At 36.1% G+C, this 21,099-nt stretch overlaps 1 protein-coding gene across 1 annotated transcript in view; it reads left to right on the top strand.

Annotated features, from left to right (window-relative positions):
- The window catches only part of USP34 (ubiquitin specific peptidase 34), a 173,595-nt gene that overhangs the window by 73,748 nt on the left and 78,748 nt on the right, over positions 1 to 21,099 (top strand). The window contains 8 exon segments of the mRNA XM_052649828.1: positions 128 to 254; positions 351 to 498; positions 8,640 to 8,740; positions 8,951 to 9,160; positions 14,593 to 14,718; positions 16,173 to 16,295; positions 16,416 to 16,499; positions 17,017 to 17,103. Of these exon segments, the coding sequence (XP_052505788.1) occupies positions 128 to 254; positions 351 to 498; positions 8,640 to 8,740; positions 8,951 to 9,160; positions 14,593 to 14,718; positions 16,173 to 16,295; positions 16,416 to 16,499; positions 17,017 to 17,103 (1,006 nt within the window).

The raw sequence follows: 21,099 nt of genomic DNA, 5'->3' as shown, positions 1-21,099 counted from the left end.
AATGTTGTAAATTGTAATGTATTGGACCCTTTTGTGGGCTCTTTTATTTTGTAAAATAGCAAAAACTTCTGTAACATTAAAATAGTTTAAAATGATATCCTTCCTGTATGTGGTTTTTGTGTTTTAGGTTTGCATATCATCTCAGACAGTGGCAAATTGAAGGCACGGGTATTAGTAGTCATTTGAAAGCACTGAGTGACAAACAGTCCCTGCCGCTGAGGGTTGTATGCCAGCCAGCTGGACTTCCTGACAAGGTAGTTACATAGTTCTAGTTTCCAAATTAATAACATTTCCCAGTTCAAATATATGTTCTTTTTGTATTTTTAAATTGGTTGCATCTCATATTTCAGATGACTATTGAAATGTATCCTAGTGACCAGGTAGCAGATCTTAGGGCTGAAGTAACTCATTGGTATGAAAATTTACAGAAAGAACAAATAAATCAACAAGCTCAGCTTCAGGAGTTTGGTCAAAGCAGCCGAAAAGGAGAGTTTCCTGGTAAGTCCATTAGTTCAAATTTTTCTATTTTCTAGGTTCTATCATATATTGACTTCAAACCTTTACTTCTTTAAATAAAGACTATGAGCCATGTTCTTGACTCCTACCCTCCCACCCTTGGTATGGTGCCATCGATTCTTCGGCAAGAGTTAATAGTTCTCTTTTTCTTTTTTTTTTTAAAGATGTTATTTGCAAACATTTGTACTCATTTTTCTCAAAAAAAAAAAAATCTGCTTTTGTAGGTTATTTGATAAACAGTGTGGGAATTAATAAGTTTGTGTCCATATACTACCTAGAACCCAACTTTAAAAGTGAAAGTGTTAGTCACTTCAAGTCGTGTCTGACTCTTTGCAACTCCATGGACTGTAGCCCGCCAGGCTCCTCTGTCTTTGGGATTTTCCAGGCAAGAGTACTGGAGTCGGTTGCTTCTCTAAGTACCCAGTTTTACTCAGTAGTTTTTGGGGTGTTTTTTTTTTCTTTTTTTTTGCTATTTTGATATATTTTTTGAAGTGTATGAAAACAATACATCATTGAGTTCCCACCTATGCATCTCCCCTTCCCTCAAAAAAAGTATCATATTAAGGAATTTTCGTGTGGGCCTGAAAGGTATATTTGATTACTCCCTTTTAGTGTCTTTACATAGCACATAAAATAGGGGCTATTCAGAGGAGCAACCAGAAAAGCTGTTACATTTTACTTACAGGTTAAAGGTCAGAATGAAAATAGGCCAAATACATATTTTAAAATGCCTACCTGGTAATGTCACTTTGATTGATAACATAGCGGAAGAAAATCTTGAAGTTTTAAAAGCTTCTTTTTAAGACTTTTAACCTCCCTGTGTGCAGAGTGATAATTGTTACGTCTCTTTTAGTAAGGAGCCAACAGTTTTACTACATTGTGCTTAAGATGAAATCATATGTATATTTTAAATATATCGGATGTTAAACGGTTTTTAAATAATTAGTGAGTATTCTTGATAGAAGAATAGATGTTGAAAAGTCTCCCTTCTGATCCTGTCTCTAAATCTCCCATTTCCCTTCTCCTGAGGCAGATTTTCTTAGATATTTTTCAAGAGATAACAAGATATTTTTTGACCCTTGAGTTATATGGGGGTTAGGGACACCAACCCTCTGCACAGTCAAAAATCCATGTATAACTTATGATTGGCTCTTCATACCCGATGTTCTTTCATATCCATAGTTCTGCATCTGTGGATTCCATCAGCTGGGAATCAGGTAGTACCCTAGTATTTACTGTTGAAAAAAGCCTGCATATAAATGCATCTGTACAGTTCAAACCTGTGTTGTTCAGGAGTCAGCTATGTACTTAAAACACAAGTATAGTAAGCCTTCAGTTTATACTCTTCTATCCCTTGTTCATTGTGCTTATTATCTTAGAGAACATTCCATATAGTTAAACACAGAAAATTACCTCATTCTTTTTAAGATCTATATATTGCCTGTAGTATGGTGGTACCATGATTTATTTTCAGTTCAGTTCAGTCACTCAGTCGTGTCCGACTGTTTGCAACCCCATGGATCGCAGCACTCCAGGCCTCCCTGTCCATCATCAACTCCCGGAGTTCACTCAGACTTGCGTCCATTGAGTCAGTGATGCCATCCAGCCATCTCATCCTCTGTTGTCCCCTTCTTCTCCTGCCCCCAATCCCTCCCAGCATCAAAGTCTTTTCCAATGTGTCAACTCTTCACATGAGGTGGCCAAAGTACTGGAGTTTCAGCTTAAAATGATTTATTTTACCTATTCTCTATTAAGGGATATTTAAATAGTTTCCCTTCTTTTGATTTTATAGTGTTATACAGAGTATTCTTAATACATACATTATCTGACAGGAGTTGGCTAAATACCTAGTTATGAAATTTTCAGATCAAAAAGTATATTTTTGTAACATTGCAACGTATATAAAGAAAATATGAAATGAGTAATAATAAAATGAACCACCAATGCACCTACCACCGAGAATAAGGACTAGAACATTATTAGAAGCTAGTTGTGTGTCCCTCCCTGATGTCATCGTTTCCTCTTCCCCTTAACACTATCTTGACTTTTTTTTTTAATATTCTTCATAGTTTTACCTCCAGTGTATCTATTCTTAAAGGATGTATTTAGTTCTGTGAAACATAAGCACAGAGAAACTTGATGGATTAAGGAAAAGGGAGTATGGGCTTGTTAGGCAAAGGGTCACAGAAAATGCAAGCTAAAGATGGTATACTTTCATCTCTTTAGTAAGAAGTGAAAGTGTTAGTTGCTCAGCCCTGTCTGACTCTTTGCAACCTCGTGGACTGTAGACTGCCAGGCTCCTCTGTCCATGGAATGCTCCAGGCAAGAAAACTGGAGTGGGTAGCCATTCCCTTCTCTAGGGGATCTTTCCAATCCAGGGATTGAATCCAGATCTCCTGCATTGCAGGCAGATTCTTTACTGTCTGGAGCCACCAGGGAATCCCAAAAGATGTATTACAAAGCCTCATCGAAGTTTACCAGTGGGAAAGTTCTCAAGTTTAGGTCTTGGCACAAGGAAGACATATCTTAAGTGCTATGATGTTGACAAGATGCTGAAATGCTCAACAGAACAGTCTTTTCTTTTTCTGATCTTTTTATTCGAAATGAAGTTTCGTCTCTGTGATGATAGGACTTGAAGGTGAGAGTAGAAACTTGACAGTCCGAGTAGAGATAAAGATCCTCGGCCCCGTTCACTTTTGCATTCCTTCCTTAGACAGGGAAGGTATTGTGAAAATAGCAGAGATTTGCTCTTTTGGCCCTCAGGAATACGTTTTTCTAGTCACACTGATCCTATCGGTTGTTTTCCACATCTAACTCACAGTAGTTGGCTCTCCATTATCATCCTCCTTGTAATTCTTTGTCTTTCTCATGTGTTGACTATTCTGTTTTCAATATCCCATACCTTCCTTATTGGTTCACTTTTTTTATTTGACTGGAATATAGTGCAGATTATCCAGTAACTTCTTGAGAGATTATTTGAATGATTGAAAATATATTTCTGACACTTTAAATGGTAATTTGGCTGAGTATAGAATTCTAGGTCAGAAATAATTTTGTTGCAGAATTTTAGGCATATTAATGCACTTCGTGGTTCTGTTGCTGTTTCAAATTGTGAAGCCATTTTGATTTCTGGTAGTTTTTACACATGCTGTTAATATTTTTTCCCCTTTTCCAGGGCTTACTGAACCTTCTTGTGCCTATTTTACAATACTGTGCCTGAGTATGGATCTATTTTCAGCAACTGTAATGGGTACTTTATGTTCAGAGGTCCTTTTTAGTTTGGCAACTTGTATCCTTTAGTTTGGGGAAATTTTCTTGAGTTACTGATTCTCCGTGTCCTGTTTTATCATTTCTTTCTAGAAATTCTTTACATGTTTCATCTCTTGGACTATTTCTAATTTATTTATTTTTTCTTTCCTATGTTTCATTTCTTTGAGTCTTAGCTTTCTGAGATATGTTCTCAACTTTATTTTGAAGTTTTTTTGAGTTTTTCATTTTTGCAGTGATGCTTTTAATATCTGACATCTCTCTCTCTTTTTTTTTTTGTTCTCAGCATACTCCTGATATCTTAACATATTTTTTTGAGAATATTAATGTGTTTTCCCTTAATTATTGGATCTTTAAAAATCCAGAGTGACGGTGTGTGCGTTTTAATCAGAATGCTTAGCTAATTACCAATTACTTTCTGTTAACCTTATCTCATCTTTTACCTTATATATATATACACACACACACACACATATATATATACTGCCCTGGCATTCTTCATTCCTTTTGTTTAGATTGAGAAATTTCCATTTATCTTTTTTCTTCTTTCTGGTAAATTTCGCTTGAAAATGTTTATATTGCAGATCTACTAATTTTCTCAAGCTTTTATTGTTTGAATAAAAAGTTTGTTTTGCCTTCATTTTTGAAAGAAATTTTCACTGGATATAGATTTCTAGGTAAAGAAATGCTTTCTTTTCAGAACTTTGTAAAAATTTTCCAGTTATCATTTGGCTTGCAGAATTTCTGACTGAAAGTCTGTCAGTTTTCTTATCTTTTATATATAATATGTCTTCCTAACTGTGCTTGGTTTTAAATGTGTTTCTTTAACATTGAGTTTCAGCAGTGTGATTATTAATGTGCCTTGTTATGTTTATGCAGTTTGGATTTAGTTCAGCTTCTTAGGCCTGTGTATTTGTAACATTTATCAAATTTGAAAAAGGTTAGCAATTATATGTTTTTTAAGAAAATTTCCCCCCTTAGTCTCACCATAATTTCTGGACCAAGTGACTTCACTTTCACTTTTCACTTTTATGCATTGGAGAAGGAAATGGCAACCCACTCCAGTGTTCTTGCCTGGAGAATCCCAGGGACGGGGCACTCTGGTGGGCTGCCGTTTATGGGGTTGCACGGAGTTGGACACGACTGAAGCAACTTAGCAGCAGCAGATGAAATTTAGCAGTGTTAGTGCCTCATAGATCACTGAGGTGCTGTTTTTCCTTTCCCTTTTCTCTTTCTTTTCGTTCTCTTTCTACCCCTTCCTTCACACTCTCCGTTTCCTTCTTTATCAGGTGTTGATCTTGTTCCTCTGCCAAATCAGTGTAAATAAGATTATAGATTATAATTTTGTGTCTGCTTTAGGATTTATCTTTTTCAGGTCTTGAAGGTTACTGTAAGTTCATTTGATTGCCAGCTTGCAAACCTGTATTATCTATTCCCTTTTTTCTCTGTCAGATAGTTGTAGAATTGTAACAATTTACTTCATTGCAGTTCCAGAGGCTTAAAAAGTAGATGAGTGTGGTATAACATAGCATCATAACCTAAGAATTTTTAAGATTTCTTGTTTCCTTTTCTTGTTCCTTCCTTGTTTTTTGTTTCCAATTTGCTGCATTAAGATATTGAATTTTTAAAAGATAGCAACTTTTTTCAGAACTGTTAAGGAATAAGCAGTTCTTAGGTTAAAAATCCTCTCAAAAGTAGTAGAAGATAGAAAGCTGCTCAGTTAACTCTAAAAACCAATTTACCAGTTATAATTAAAGGGTGTACACAATGTATAAGCCTAACTCACATATCAAATAGAAACCTGAATCCTAAATAAAGTACTAGCCATCTTAGGTGTATTTTGGAGTGAAGTCATGCATGCTTAGGGAATTTAGAAGGAACCAGGAAGCAAATCAGCTCTGTATTATGTTAGCAGTCCAACACAACTAAGGATATTTTATCAACTGTTGTAAAAAGATCAAGTTATAGATTGTATTAGATTATCTCAATAACATAGAAATTTAATAAAAATCTACCAAAGTATTAAAGGTTTAGTATAGAATTTCTGTTCTGTGTAGTAGCTCATGTTTTTCTTAAGCATTTACTTTCTGCTAAATAACTGATTTAGATAAAATAGTATCAGAAGAAGGAACTCAGTGATGATTTGCAGGTCATATGATGATGAATAGGAAGCTAAAGATGTCAAGTACTTTGAAATGATTTTTTAAACATTATTTAGGGTACTTTTTTTTTTGGTCACGTGGCTTGTGAAATCTCCCCAAACAGGAATTGAACCCAGGGCCACAGGAGTGAAAGCACTGGATCCTAGCCACTAGACTGCTAGGAAAGTCCTTAGTTATGATACTCTTCATTACTGTGTTTTTGTAATATATGAGAATAAAACTTTCTGAGATATATGAATGAACACCTGAATAAGTGATTATACCTAGCATTTCTGTGTACAAAATATTGTAGAGATGCCAAGTTAATTTCTTTCTTAATATATTTTACCTAAATCTGAATGAAGTTTTACTTTAACTTGGATGAAACTACTCTGAATAATAAACTGTGTAAGAAACAAAACAATATCTATTATAAGCTCTGAGAGATTTAAAGGATAATAGATAAATTTTAATATTAGCTAATCTACATTTAAAAACTACAACATTATGATCTCTTGAAGAGTTGTGAAGTAAATCACAATAGGTAACAAAGAAATATTCTTCGGGCAGAAAGAAAAACTCTGTTTCTTTCTAATAATCAGGGTGAATTCAATGTCTCTTTTTACACACACATGCGTGTGCACATACCCAATAACTATAGGAATATTTAGAAGATACAGGATTGAATATTCATCAAACCACTGGGAGGACCAGGGTTTCTAGGTTTAGAAATGGCAAGAAGGCCCAAGGGTAAGAATCACAGGTTTAGCTACACAATAATTAACAATTGTGGTGCAGTTATACTTTAAGAAAAATAATTGAAATGACTCTTACTAGAGGAACCCATTTTCCTTACCAGAAATATTTTCTGGTAGAATTTCCTGGAGTGGAAGGAAAATATATTTTTAAAATGTTGAATGTCATTATGGAAAGCAGTAGTCCTGGTTCATTCATTACTGAAAGTAGTTATTTTTGTGCCTATCCAATGGAATTTGCCTACATGAAGTTAATAAAATTTAACAATACTTAAGTTTATTCATGAGCTATTTCATCATTTTACTTAATTTTCTTTCTCTATCAAGCATTTTGTTTAAATTGTTTTTCATGGATTAAACAGTAATTTGAATGCCTCCTGTTCTAATGTTGGAATACATATGTGCCTTGTGGAACTTTTTTTTTTTAATGAGAGACAACTTAAATATCATATCAGATATTAATAAGTGCTATAAAAGATGATAAAGCAGAGTAAGGGGTTAAGAGTGAGATGCAGCTCTTTAGATTTAGGATGAAGGCCTTTTAGAGCTCACATTTTGTGAACAACTTAAACTGTGGAAATGATCCATGTGAATTTCTGGGGCGGAGCAGACCTTGAGACAGGAACATACTGGTGCAAGAAAGAACATGCTTGGGTAACTAAAGCATATTTTGGTACGGATGATGGTGGAAAATGAAGACGTAGGCAGCAAAGAGGACTTATGCATTCTAGAAATGTCTCAATCTATTGAGGTCATTGAATTTACTGTAATGTAGAATGTTGTAGCTCATCTTTTTCATTTCACGCCAGAACTTTATATGTGTCCTATATTCTGTTTTGTTTAGTTTTGATGGGTAATAATTGGGAAGAGAGAACTGGATCATTTTAAATACATGCAGATCCAGTTCAGTTCAATTCAGTCGCTTAGTCGTGTCTGACTCTTTGTGACCCCATGAATTGCAGCACGCCAGGCCTCCCTGTCCATCACCAACTCCCAGAATTTACTCAGACTCATGTCCATCGAGTCTGTGATGCCATCCAGCCATCTCATCCTCTGTCATCCCCTTCTCCTCCTGCCCCCAATCCCTCCCAGCATCAGAGTCTTTTCCAGTGAGTCAACTCTTCACATGAGGTAGCCAAAGTACTGGAGTTTCAGCTTTAGCATCATTCCTTCCAAAGAAATCCCAGGGCTGATCTCCTTCAGAATGGACTGGTTGGATCTCCTTGCAGTCCAAGGGACTCTCGAGAGTCTTCTCCAACACCACACTTCAAAAGCATCAATTCTTTGGTGCTCAGCCTTCTTCACAGCCCAACTCTCACATCCATACATGACCACAGGAAAAACCATAGCCTTGACTGTACGCACCTTAGTTGGCAAAGTAATGTCTCTGCTTTTGAATGTACTGTCTAGGTTGGTCATAACTTTCCTTCCAAGGAGTAAGCGTCTTTTAATTTCATGGCTGCAGTGATTTTGGAGCCCCCAAAAATAAAGTCTGACACTGTTTCCACTGTTTCCCCATCTGTTTCCCATGAAGTGATGGGACCGGATGCCATGATCTTTGTTTTCTGAATGTTGAGCTTTAGGCCAACTTTTTCATTCTCCACTTTCTTGTGAACTAAAGCATTAATGGATCTGAGTCTCACGTATTACTGAGGGGAAATGCTGTAGGTTCTCAGAAAGCTCTAGTGGTTTTTTAATTGTAAATTTTTTATATTATTAAGCAAGCAGAAATTGATCTAATTAGACTGGGGCTAAAGGAGGATTTTCTTAGAATTTCTAAGGCTAACCTCGGAAAATAGCAAATTATGCAGGAAGCATACTTAGCACCGTTTCCACTTTGCTCAAGAATTATATTTAAGCTTAATGTCCAGTGGTATTAATTGCTATAACCATGTATTCATGTTGGCAGATAAATTAACTTTTACAAAAAGTTGACTTTCATTTTCTGCTGTTTTTTAAGGAGGCCTTATGGGACCTGTCAGGATGATTTCTTCTGGACATGAATTAACAACAGATTATGATGAAAAAGCACTTCATGAGCTTGGTTTTAAGGATATGCAGGTAAACATAAATGTGGTTTGAGTTTTAATCATTTTTTGACTTACAGTCAGTAGTTGTTTAGTTGAGGTATAGTTCAAAATCAGTCTTAAGTGCTTTTGTTAAAATTTTAAGGGAAGTTATTTTCTACCTCACAGATTTATTAAACCAAAAACTTATTATGTCTGACTATATGTTGTTTTTTTTTCCCCTCTGTTGCTCCTGTTTTTATAGATGGTATTCGTATCTTTGGGTGCACCAAGGAGAGAACGGAAAGGGGAAGGTGTTCAACTGCCAGCATCTTGCCTACCACCTCCTCAAAAGGACAACATTCCAATGCTTTTGCTCTTACAAGAACCTCATTTAACTACTCTTTTTGATTTATTAGAGATGCTCGCATCATTTAAACCACCCTCAGGAAAAATGGCAGTCGAAGATAGTGAGGTGACTATATCCTTTTATTTTCACAAAATCTTGTTTTGTCTTTGTTGAGTGGAAAATAATTTTCTCAGTAATCTCTTAAATATCAGTAAAACCAAAGAATCCATTTTTTAATTCATTAAGTATTTAAGTGCCTAATATCCCAGGCATGTTGTTTTAAGTACTGTTATACAGGGATTAAAATACACACAGTTTCAGCCTTCATTGAGTCCAGTGGGGAAGACGGATAATTCAATGGCACCCCACTCCAGTACTCTTGCCGGGAAAATCCCATGGAAGAAGGAGCCTGGTAGGCTGCAGTCCATGGGGTCGCCAAGAGTCGGACACGACTGAGTGACTTCACTTTCACTTTTCAATTTCATGCTTTGGAGAAGGAAATGGCAACCCACTCTGGTGTTCTTGCCTGGGGAATCCCAGGGACGGGGGAGCCTGGTGGGCTGCTGTCTATGGGGTCACACAGTGTCCGACACGACTGACGTGACTTAGCAGTAGCAACAGTTTCAAGTAAACTAACAGGTAAACAGTTTTAGGTAGACATAGTTGCCATGACTTGACATTAGAGATTGGTGGTAGACAAAACCCGTGAAATTAAAAGATGTTTGCTCCTTGGAAGCAAAGCTATGACAAACCTAGTTAGCACATTAAAAAGCAGAGACATCACTTTGCCAACAAAGGTACATATAGTCAAAGTTACGGTTTTTCCAGTAGTTATGTTATGGATGTGAGAGTTGGACCATAAAGAAGGCTGAGCACAGAAGACTTGATGCTTTCAAACTGTGGAGAAGAGTCTTGAGAGTCCCTTGGACAGCAAAGAGATCAAACCAATCAACCCTAAAGGAAATAAACCCTGAATATTCATTGGAAGAACTGATGTTGAAGCTCTGGTACTTTGGCCACCTGATGTGAAGAGCCAACTGATTGGAAAAGACCCTGATGTTGGGAAAGATTGAGGGCAGGAGGAGAAGTGGGCAGCCGAGGATGAGTTGGTTGGATGCCATCACTGTCTCATTGGACACAAGTTTTGGCAGATTGGCCACCTGATGTGAAGAGCCAACTGATTGGAAAAGACCCTGATGTTGGGAAAGATTGAGGGCAGGAGGAGAAGTGGGCAGCCGAGGATGAGTTGGTTGGATGCCATCACTGTCTCATTGGACACAAGTTTTGGCAGATTGGCCACCTGATGTGAAGAGCCAACTGATTGGAAAAGACCCTGATGTTGGGAAAGATTGAGGGCAGGAGGAGAAGTGGGCAGCCGAGGGTGAGGTGGTTGGATGACATCACTGTCTCGATGGACACGAGTTTTGGCAGACTCTGGAAGATTGTGAGGACGGGGAATCCTGGTGTGCTGCATCCCATGGGGTCGCAAAAAGTCTGACACGACTGAGCAACTGAAGAACAACAACATTTATATATTATTAATGTTTGGTCAAGGAAGGTATCTCTGAGAGAGACCATATAAACCTCAGCTTTCAAGATGAAAAGGAGGCTACTAAATGAAGAGAATGAAGAATAATTTGGGTAGAGTAGACTGATTGCTGAAGCCCTTGATAATAAGGAGTTAGGCAGGTCTGGGAATTGTTTGGGAGCCAGTAAGTAGAGTGAGGAGGTAGTGGGAGAGTGAAATGAGGGAAAAATGAAATGAAAAGTTAAACAGCCAAGCTGGTCATTGCAAGCTGTTTCCAGTTCACTCAAAATGGGCAGCAGTGGAATGGCGTTTTGTTTTGTTTTGTTTTCAAATTTTATTAATTTATTTATCTATATTTATTTCTTTAGAGTCTTTGTTGGTGAGCATGGGCTTTCTCTAGTTGCAGCAAACAACTGGGCTGGTCCCTAGTTACAGTGCATGGGCTTCTCATTTCAGTGACTTCTTTTTTTGTGCAGCTTGGGCTTAGGGCCCTTGGGCTTCAGTAGTTTTGATACACAAGCTTATTCGCCCTGAGGCATGTGGAATCTTCTCCGACCAGGGATGGAACCCATATCCCTTGCATTGGCAGGAGGATTGTTAATCACTGGCCCACCAGGGAAGTCCACCACTGAAGTATTTTAAGCAGAGGGAAAGACATATATCTTAATTTTTTTTTTTTTAAAGGTAATAGGTTTGTTTGACAGGGATAGAAAAAACAATAAGGAACCTCATGTACTAGCATGGAAGTAGTACATGGAGGAAGAATTGACTTTATTTGGTTAGAAACCAACACAATACTGTAAAGCAGTTATCCTTCAATGAAAAATAAATAATTTAAAAAATTGACTTTAAATACCAGCTTTTCAGTACTAACTCTCAAACTCACTTCTCCGGACCAAACTTCTCTTGAATTCCAAACTTAAACATTCAGTTGCTTGCTTAACACTTTCACTTGATGTCCCACAGGCATCCATTCTCCTTCATTGAAATGGAATCCACCCAGTTCCTCAAGTCAGAAACCTGGACTCCATCTCTTCTTTTCTTCTTCCTGAACGCGAGTCTATCCCTCCTGATCCCGTCTACCACACCTGATGTTTTGACCTGTTGTCCTCTTAATTTATTTTCACTGCCACCATTCTGTTTCAGGGGACCATCTTTCTTGGAAGAATCATCATTTTGAGATTGGCAGACTGGTGCCTTTATGACTTTTCTATGTTAGGCTAACAGAGTTCTTTGCTAAGAATGTTAAGTGGCTTCTTTCTACATTTCCAGGATGTATTTGCTCATGAATTACAAATTAAATCATCTGTTCCCCATAACCTGGTTTCTTTTGTGGTGGCACACTCTTAAATTCCCAAGAAATCCCCTTTTTATTCAACCAGAATAATCTTGATAATAATAGATGTCCATAAACCTACATTTCCTCACCTTTAAATTTTATGTGATACTTAATAACCTTTTACTTCATGCCAGTATTGTATGGCTAGTTTAAAAATAAAAGATAATTATAAGAACTTCCTGAGTTTTTGAGGAGGCTGCTAGTAATCTATGAAGTGTGTTATGGGAGCATAAGGAAGAAACAAAAATTTGAAAAACTGGGAGTGTGATTATGATGTAATTCAAATATAAGGACAGAAAGACAGATTGTAACCCATACTACAAAAGACCTTAAGAGGTTTTTATTTGTATTAAAATGAATTGTTATTATCATGAAAGATTTTAAAGCAACAAAAAGTCACAGAGTTCAGTTGTTAGTTTGCAGGATTATTTCAAGAGAAAACAAAGACCAGAGGTAGGCATACCAGTTAGTAGCCCATCGTAATTCACCATGTGAGGCCTAAACCAGAGAGAAAACATTCATTTTGGACAGATAAATTATTGAACATCATGACCAGTATGCAGTTGATGGTGTGGAGTTTCTTTGTTGTACTAGATTGGTTCAGTCTTGAAGATGATTACCAAAAACATAATGGATCTTTACTATGTATGGTGTTGTATGGCCTTCTAGTCACAATGTTAGATCATAGTTATGTACACTTGGAAGATTTTTATTTTCCCCTCTAGATCATCTGCTGCAGACTTTAGTCCCTTCCTTGTTTCCCTCCCTCTCCCCTTCCTTCTCTTCAAACTGGGTATTTACAAAGGAATGAATTCTATTTTCCTGAAGAACTGTCAGTGCCTTCTCTTCAACTAAACTAACAGTATTAACGTGGGTTGCTTCTCTTTTTTCATTCAGTTCATTCGCTCAGTCGTATCCAACTCTGCAGCCCCATGAATCGCAGCACGCTAGGCCTCCCTGTCCATCACCAACTCCCGGAGTTCACTCAGACTCATGTCTATCGAGTCTGTGATGCCACCCAGCCATCTCATCCTCTGTCGTCCCCTTCTCCTCCTGCCCCCAGTCCCTCCCACCATCAGAGTCTTTTCCAGTGTGTCAACTCTTCGCATGAGGTGGCCAAAGTACCGGAGTTTCAGCTTTAGCATCATTCCTTCCAAAGAAATCCCAGGACTGGTCTTCTTTAGAATGGACTGGTTGGATATCTTTGCAGCCCAAGGGACTCTCAAGGGTCTTCTCCAACACCGCAGTTCAAAAGCATCAGTTCTTCAGCGCTCAGCCTTCTTCGCAGTCCAACTCTCGCATCCATACATGACTACTGGGAAAACCATAGCTTTGACTAGACGGACCTTTGTTGGCAAAGTAATGTCTCTGCTTTTCATTATGCTATCTAGGTTGGTCATAACTTTTCTTCCAAGGAGTAAAGCGTCTTTTAACTTCATGGCTGCAGTCACCATCTGCAGTGATTTTGGAGCCCCCCAAAATAAAGTCTGACACTGTTTCCACTGTTTCCCCATCTATTTCCCATGAAGTGATGGGACTGGATGCCATGATCTTCGTTTTCTGAATGTTGAGTTTTAAGCCAACTTTTTCACTCTCCTCTTTTCACTTTCATCAAGAGGCTGTTTAGTTCCTCTTCACTTTCTGCCATAAAGGTGGTGTCATCTGCATATCTGAGGTTATTGATATTTCTCCCGGCAGTCTTGATTCCAGCTTGTGCTTCTTCCAGCCCAGTGTTTCTCATGATATACCCTGTGTAAAGCAAAGTTTATCTTGAAATTCCATCTCTAAAATTCTCTTACCTTCAAAGTACATTAGCTTTATACCATTATTCAGAAAGAACTGAGTTTTTATTTTTTGTAGATGTGTAAGGATACTCCGTTGGCATCTGTTAGGCTGGGTGAATACCTCAAAATCATTATGTGACAGCAGCTAATAGTAAAATAATGAGTACGAACTCACACTCTGGAAAATTCCAAAACTCTAAATTTTAGCTTTCATTGCTTGTTTACCTCTTAGGGTTGTTCTTTAATTAAGAAACAAAACAAAACACAAAACCCCCAAAACTTGCCGGTTTCTTACATTGTTTTTGTTCAGTCACTAAGTCTTGTCCGACTCTTTTTTTCTTAATACTTTTTGTAATATTGTTTAGCATACTGTTATCTCGTACTTTAGACAATTCCAATTTAACAAGTGATAATGGAAAAAAGTAGGTTCTTTAAAAGTGTTTGTTTTCTTTTATCTCTGCTTGTCTGAGATTGAAATACAAGATATGGATTAGGAACATAAGAGAAACAGGTGTACTCTTTCCCCAAATGGAAGGTCAAGGATTTAATTAATCAACTTTTTGTCATTCTTGGAATAGTGGCCTGCAAAGAGGAGATAGGTGATAGTCTGATTGAAATTTATTTGGATGATTTCATAAAACATTTTCACTTCTGTTTGAAAAGTTTTTCTGAGGAAAGTGGCCAGAGTTGCAGGTCACCTTTTCCTAGAAAAGTGTTCAGTAACAAGTTGAAAAACCACTGCTTTGACATAACTAACTTTACTGTATAACAAATGGTTTATTCTCACTTTAAAGTGAAATTTTAATATATTATCAAACTTGATAGTAATTTGATGCAGATTGAAATTAAGTTTAGATTAATTAAAAAACTGATCTGTTTTAATAAACAGTTATTCTTATTTTCGTAGAGCTTAAGATGTGAAGAACTTCATCTTCATGCAGAAAACCTTTCTAGGCGTGTATGGGAACTACTGATGCTTCTTCCTACATGTCCTAACATGTTGATGGCATTCCAGAATATCTCAGATGAACAGGTAAGTTCACAAAATATTTTTACTTCCCTGGAGGATGATACCAGTTTACATTTCTACTGGTAGTATATGAGATTGGTTGTTAACCTGTAACCTCAGTAAAATTTTGCCCATTTAATAGGTTAAAAAGTGCCACTTCATTTTAAAGTTCATATATTTAATTATTAGTGAGCTTGAGTAATATGGGCTAAATATAAGGTAAGGATGGTCTATAAAATTATCTCTGTAAACAGTAAATTTGCCTTTATATTAGTGTTTTTTCATATTAGTGTATGTTCTGAATATTGCTTTGTTTTTGACAACAAAAAGTAACATTTAGAGAAAATACTATGGTTTAATGATATTTGCATAAGTGCTTATTTTGGCTGCTTATACACGGCAACTGGTAGAAATAGAGAAAAAGGGAGGCAAAGAAATTTAATATATATTAATATTTCCAGAGGCATGACCTCACATGTATTAAGTATTAACATATCTTTGTAAAGATGTCTATTAAAATTAAAGATAGCTGTTAAACAATAGGTGTTCTGTTGGTACTCGCACTTAGTAACCCCTTATTATAGAACTTTTAAAAATCTTTAATTTTAACAGACATCTTTACAAAGATATATTAATACTTAATACATGTGAGGTCATGCCTCTGGAAATATTAATATGTATTAAATTTTTCAGGGCTTCCCTGGTAGCTCAGACAGTAAAGCGTCTGCCTACAGTGTGGGAGACCTGGGTTCGATCCCTGTGTTGGGAAGATCCCCTGGAGAAGGAAATGGCAACCCACTCCAGTACTCTTGCCTGGAAAATTCCATGGACTGAGGAGCCTGGTGGGCTACCGTCCTTGGGGTCGCAAAGAGTTAGGCACGACTGAGCAACTTCACTTAAGGTGATTTTTCAAGACTCTGTATTTTGAATGCTTTAAAAGTGAAGAAATTGGGCCTAGAAAATGGGAGTTGATGACTCATTGTAGCTCTGTGAATAACATTGTCCAGCATGCATATTAAGTGTGAATAGCACTTATAAATTGAGAGTAGAAAAGAATAATACTTTAAAGTTTATGTATTTGTATATGACTTTTAAAATGAGTAGGTGTCACATAAATATTAAATACACACTGCACTGCTGTATCCTTGAAAGTAGACACATTCAGTTAGGCTGTGTGTTTTTTATTCAGAAGATGATAAAGTACCTCAACTGTTTTGGAGGATAACAGATATATTTTTTTCCTATGCTGCTATTGTGTATTAATTGTAGCAAAATTTAAGGAATAATTGGTATTTTAAGCATATGATTAGTTCCAGTGATATAGTTGCCCTTTGTATATGTAACATTTGAGTTTTTATATATAGTGTCAGTTTCTTTAGTCTTCACCACCCGCCCCTGCCCCTGGGTGCTGGGGAGGAGGTGTGGTTCTCTTAGTAAGTTGGTTTGAGAAACCTGTATTTTTCTTTTTTTAATTTAAGAGTAATGATGGACTTAATTGGAAAGAACTGCTGAAAATTAAAAGTGCTCACAAGCTGTTATATGCCCTGGAAATTATTGAAGCACTGGGAAAACCTAACCGAAGAATAAGGAGAGAGTCAACGGTGATTGCATTTCCATTATTATCATCAAATGTTTGTTTTCTCTCTGGAGCAAAATTCCAGAGTACATTATCTTTTAATCCTCCTGTCACTCTTCCTTATTTATTTTTGCTATTCCCACAGGGAAGTTATAGTGATCTTTATCCAGATTCAGATGATTCAAGTGAGGATCAAGTGGAAAACAGTAAAAATTCCTGGAGTTGCAAGGTTTGATTATACATGTTTTGCAGTGTCTTGGTAAAAATAATTGATCTCGTGTACCAAAAGTAGGTACCATAATTACCGTTTTAAAGTAATGTACCATTTAAATAAAGCATGATTTTTCAATTATATATTACTTTAATCACATTAGTAAACTGAGATTATTTAAGGCTTTGGTGCTTCTGTTTTTAGCACTTTTTTTTTTTTTTCCTTCATTAGAATACTGTGTTAGGACATCCCAGTGCCTGAAATTAAATGGTTAATGGAATACAAAGTATGTATATAGATTTTTGTAAGAATCTTTTCAAAAAATTCTTGAAAATTAGCTAGCTGTTGTTACTTTATTGTATACAAGTTATATTGGTTATTTAAGCCAAAGAATAATTTCCTAAGTGAAAAATATGTGGTATTTTACTTACACACACACTGACTTACACACACATCCAGTCACTGAATCAAAAAACAGATTTTACTGCATTATGTAGCTGCTTTCCTCTTACCATACTCTCTCAATTGCTTACAGTTTGTTGCCGCTGGAGGACTTCAACAGTTGTTAGAAATTTTTAATTCTGGAATTCTAGAGCCGAAAGAGCAGGAATCCTGGACTGTGGTAAGTGAAAATTCACCCTTTCAACCAGTTACAGTAGCTGATTGCCACTTCTATAAGCCAAATCCATGAACCACTTGCAAGTGTTACTTTTGCTGCAAACTTTGTTGTAGTAAAGGAGTATGAAGTACAGTGGAAATAAATTTAAGGAAAAATAAGGAATCTGTTGAGCTAATTATGCAGTAAGAGTTCTCAGTGTCAACTCTGTACAAATTTTAAGTGCTAATATTAATGGTGCTGAACTATAACTCATGAACAGTTTTTCATTAGCTTGATAAGTTATATATTAATGTTTATATAGTCTTAAAATTTGGGATGATTTTTAAGAAAAACTTGTTTTGTCTTTAGTTTTTTGAAAATATTCTTTGTTTTGGTTTGACCATTTTTTCCTTATAAGCAGCACTACTCAAAAATGTATTTCCAGACCATTTGTGACTGCTCTGCAATGAAATAGGTACAGAATATGAGAGAAAGCCTTTAGAAATTTTTATAGCAGTTGGACATGGACACAGTATTTTTTAAATAGTATTTTACAAAATTATTGATCTTTAACAAAATGGAAGTTGTAGGAAATAGTACTTATTGCTGTTAACTTGAAGAAGCACTGTCCTATAATATTAGGAAACTAAAATTGCTTACTTGTGGAATATTTTAAAATTCATAATGATGGACAAAACTGCATAATCTAGTTTTGTCTGAAATGGAAGGTATGCTCGTTTCCTGACCTCCAGCAAAGCAGAATAGCATTATCAAACATTGCATTCAAAAATTAATTTCTTAGTACTTGTATTTTAGAATTATTTTAGAGTCCAGGAGTCAGATGTTCTCGATTTACTATCGAGTGCTGCTGCATCCAGTATGTTAAAAAATAGATACTTTTTGAGACATGTATTGCTGTCTGTTAAGGTTTTGTTAATCTTACCATTTTTTTCAATACTACTTTGCCATTTTTATTTTACATATTTTGCTACAGATATTTTCCTTCTTAGAATAAATACCTCTGCAATAGTAGTTGTTTTTTGACTTTTAAAACACAGATATCTTTTGCTGTGTTTTGTTGTTGTGTTTTTGTTTTCTCACTACTCTTTCAGAATTATAAGGTGCCTTTTAGTTCTTAGGCAAAGTGAGAGAATTTAAAAATTTTAGAGTAGTTATGTGTTGTTCATAGGATTTTTGCTTAAAAATGTCTGTGTTTGCTTTGAATAAAGTTTACAGGTAATCATGTGCTAAAGATTTTCTCTGTTTTGCTTTAAAATTATGGATACTTTTATGAAGTATTAAGAAAAATTTACTACCATATGGCACACATTGTAGCTTGGCAACACTTGAGATGGCTAGATTGATTAAGACATAGATTGCTTTCAGATTGATGGAGATCCACTGTTCATAATGTATCTCTCAATATATTAAAAGACACTGAATAGTCTTACGATTCACAAACTAAATTTTCGTGAAGTCCAAGTTTTTTGTTTTTTCTTTTGTTACTTGAGTTTTTGGTATACTCTCCAAGACATCATTGCTAAATACAATGTCATGACCCTTTGGTTCTGTGTTTTCTTTCAAGATTTTATTGTGTTTTAGGTCTTACATTTAGATCCTTGATTCATTTTGGGTTGTTGTATATGGTGTTAGATAAAGGTTCAGCTTCATTCTTTTGCATGTGGAGATGCAGGTTTTCCACCACCTTTCCGTGAAAAGACTCCTTTTGCCACAGTGAATGTTCATGGCATCCTTATCAAAAATCATTTAACCATATAGATGAGGGTTTGTTTTTGGGCTCTCAGTTCCATTCCTTTTTTTAAAGCTATCTTTATGCCAGTACTTCACTTGGTGTCCGTTACTGTAACTTTGTAGTAAGTTTTTAAATCAGAAAGTGTCAGTCCTCCAGGTTTGTCCTTTTCTTTCAAGATTGTCTGTTTGGAGTCCCTTGAGATTTCTTGTGAATTTTAGAATGAATTTTTCTGTTTCTTCAAAAAACATCATTAGGATTTTGTTAGGGATTGCATTGATTCTGTAGGTCACTTTGGATGGTTCAGTTCAGTCTCTCAGTCGTGTCCGACTCTTTGTGACCCCATGAATTGCAGCACGCCAGGCCTCCCTGTCCATCACCAACTCCCGGAGTTCACCCAAACCCATGTCCATCGAGTCGGTGATGCCATCCAGCCATCTCATCCTCTGTCGTCCCCTTCTCCTCCTGCCCCCAAACCCTCCCAGCATCAGAGTCTTTTCCAGTGAGTCAACTCTTCGCATGAGGTAGCCAAAGTATTGGAGTTTCAGCCTCAGCATCAGTGCTTCCAATGAACACCCAGGACTGATCTCCTTTAGGATGGACTGGTTGGATCTCCTTGCAGTCCAAGGGACTCTCAAGAGTCTTCTCCAACACCACAGTTCAAAAGCATCAATTCTTCGGCGCTCAGCTTTCTTCACAGTCCAACTCTCACATCCATACATGACCACTGGAAAAACCATAGCCTTGACTTGACAGACCTTTGTTGCCAAAGTAATGTCTTTGCTTTTGAATATGCTATCTAGGTTGGTCATAACTTTCCTTCCAAGGAGTAAGTGTCCTTTAATTTTATGGCTGCAGTCACCATCTGCAGTGATTTTGGATGGTATTGATATTTTAATACTAAGTCTTCCAGTCCATAAATGCAGGATATGTTTCCATTTATTTGTCTTTAATTTCTTTGAGCAACTTTTTTTAGCTTTCATTATAGAACTCTTTCAGCTCCTTGGTTAAGTTCCTTCCTAGATATTTTATTCTTCCTAATGTTTCTGTCATTGCCTTTTCATATTGTTCATTGTTCATGTACAACTGAATTCTGTATTTTGACTTTGTATCCTTCTACTTTGCTGAGATCATTTATTAGTTTTAACACAAACATAAATTTATTTCTTTCTTTCCAATTTTGATGCCTTTTATTTTTCTTGTGTATTGCTCAGGCCAAAACTTAACACTGTGGTGTTGAATAGAAGTGATGAAAGCAATTGTCCTTGAATTCCTCCTGATCTTAGAAGAAAAACTTTCAGTCTTTCACCATTGAGTATGATTTTCACCGAGTTTATCAGTATAACTTTTATTTATTATGTTGCACTAGTTTCCTTCTGCTCCTATTTCATTGAGTATTTTTATCATAAAAGGGTGTTGAATTTTGTCAAATGCTTTTTAAAGCAGTAATCAAGATAATGTAGTCTTTTCCTTCAGTTTGTTAATATGGAGTATTTACATTGATCAGTGCTCATATGTCAAACTATCCTTGCATTCTAAGAATAAGTCCCACTTGGTCATCCTTTTACTATATTGCTGAATTCTGTTTACTAATATTTTGTTGAAGACTTTCGCATGAATATTCATAAAGAATATTAGCCTATAATTTTCTTATAGTGTCTTTTGTCTGGCTTTGATATCAGAGTTAATGCTTGCTTCATCAAATGAGTTACGGAGTTCCCTCTTCAGTTTTTGGGAAAGTTTGAGGATTATTCGCAATAGTTCTTCTTTATGTTTGTTAGAGTTTACTAGTGAAGCTGTCAGGTCTAGGACTTTTCTTATTTGGGAGATTTTTGATAACTGAATCAATCTCCTCACTAGTTATAAGTCTATTCAGATTTTCTTTTTGATTGAGTTTTTGTAAGTTTTGTGTTTCTAGGAATTTGTTAATTTTGTATAGTGTATTGAGTTTGGGGACATAACAGTTGTTTGTAGTACTCTATTAAAATCTTTTTTATTTCTGTAGAATTAGTTGAAATGTTCCCACTTCTATTTCTGATTTTAGTAATTTGGTTCTTCTTGTCTCTTAGTCCTCCTAGCTAAACGTTTGTGAATTTTGTTCTTTTCTAAGAACTAGCTTTGATTTTCAGTGATTTTTTTTCTTTAGGTCTTTCTGTTCCCTATTTTATTTATCTCTGTTTTGATTTTTATTATTTCCTTTCTGCAACTACTAACCTTGGTTGTAGTTTGTTCTTCTTTTTCTAGTTTGTTAACCTCTAAAGTTCGATTCA

The sequence above is a fragment of the Budorcas taxicolor genome, chromosome 11 (assembly GCF_023091745.1).
Source record: "Budorcas taxicolor isolate Tak-1 chromosome 11, Takin1.1, whole genome shotgun sequence".
Classification (NCBI taxonomy): domain Eukaryota; kingdom Metazoa; phylum Chordata; class Mammalia; order Artiodactyla; family Bovidae; genus Budorcas; species Budorcas taxicolor.
This window is presented reverse-complemented; position numbering and strand designations above follow the sequence as displayed.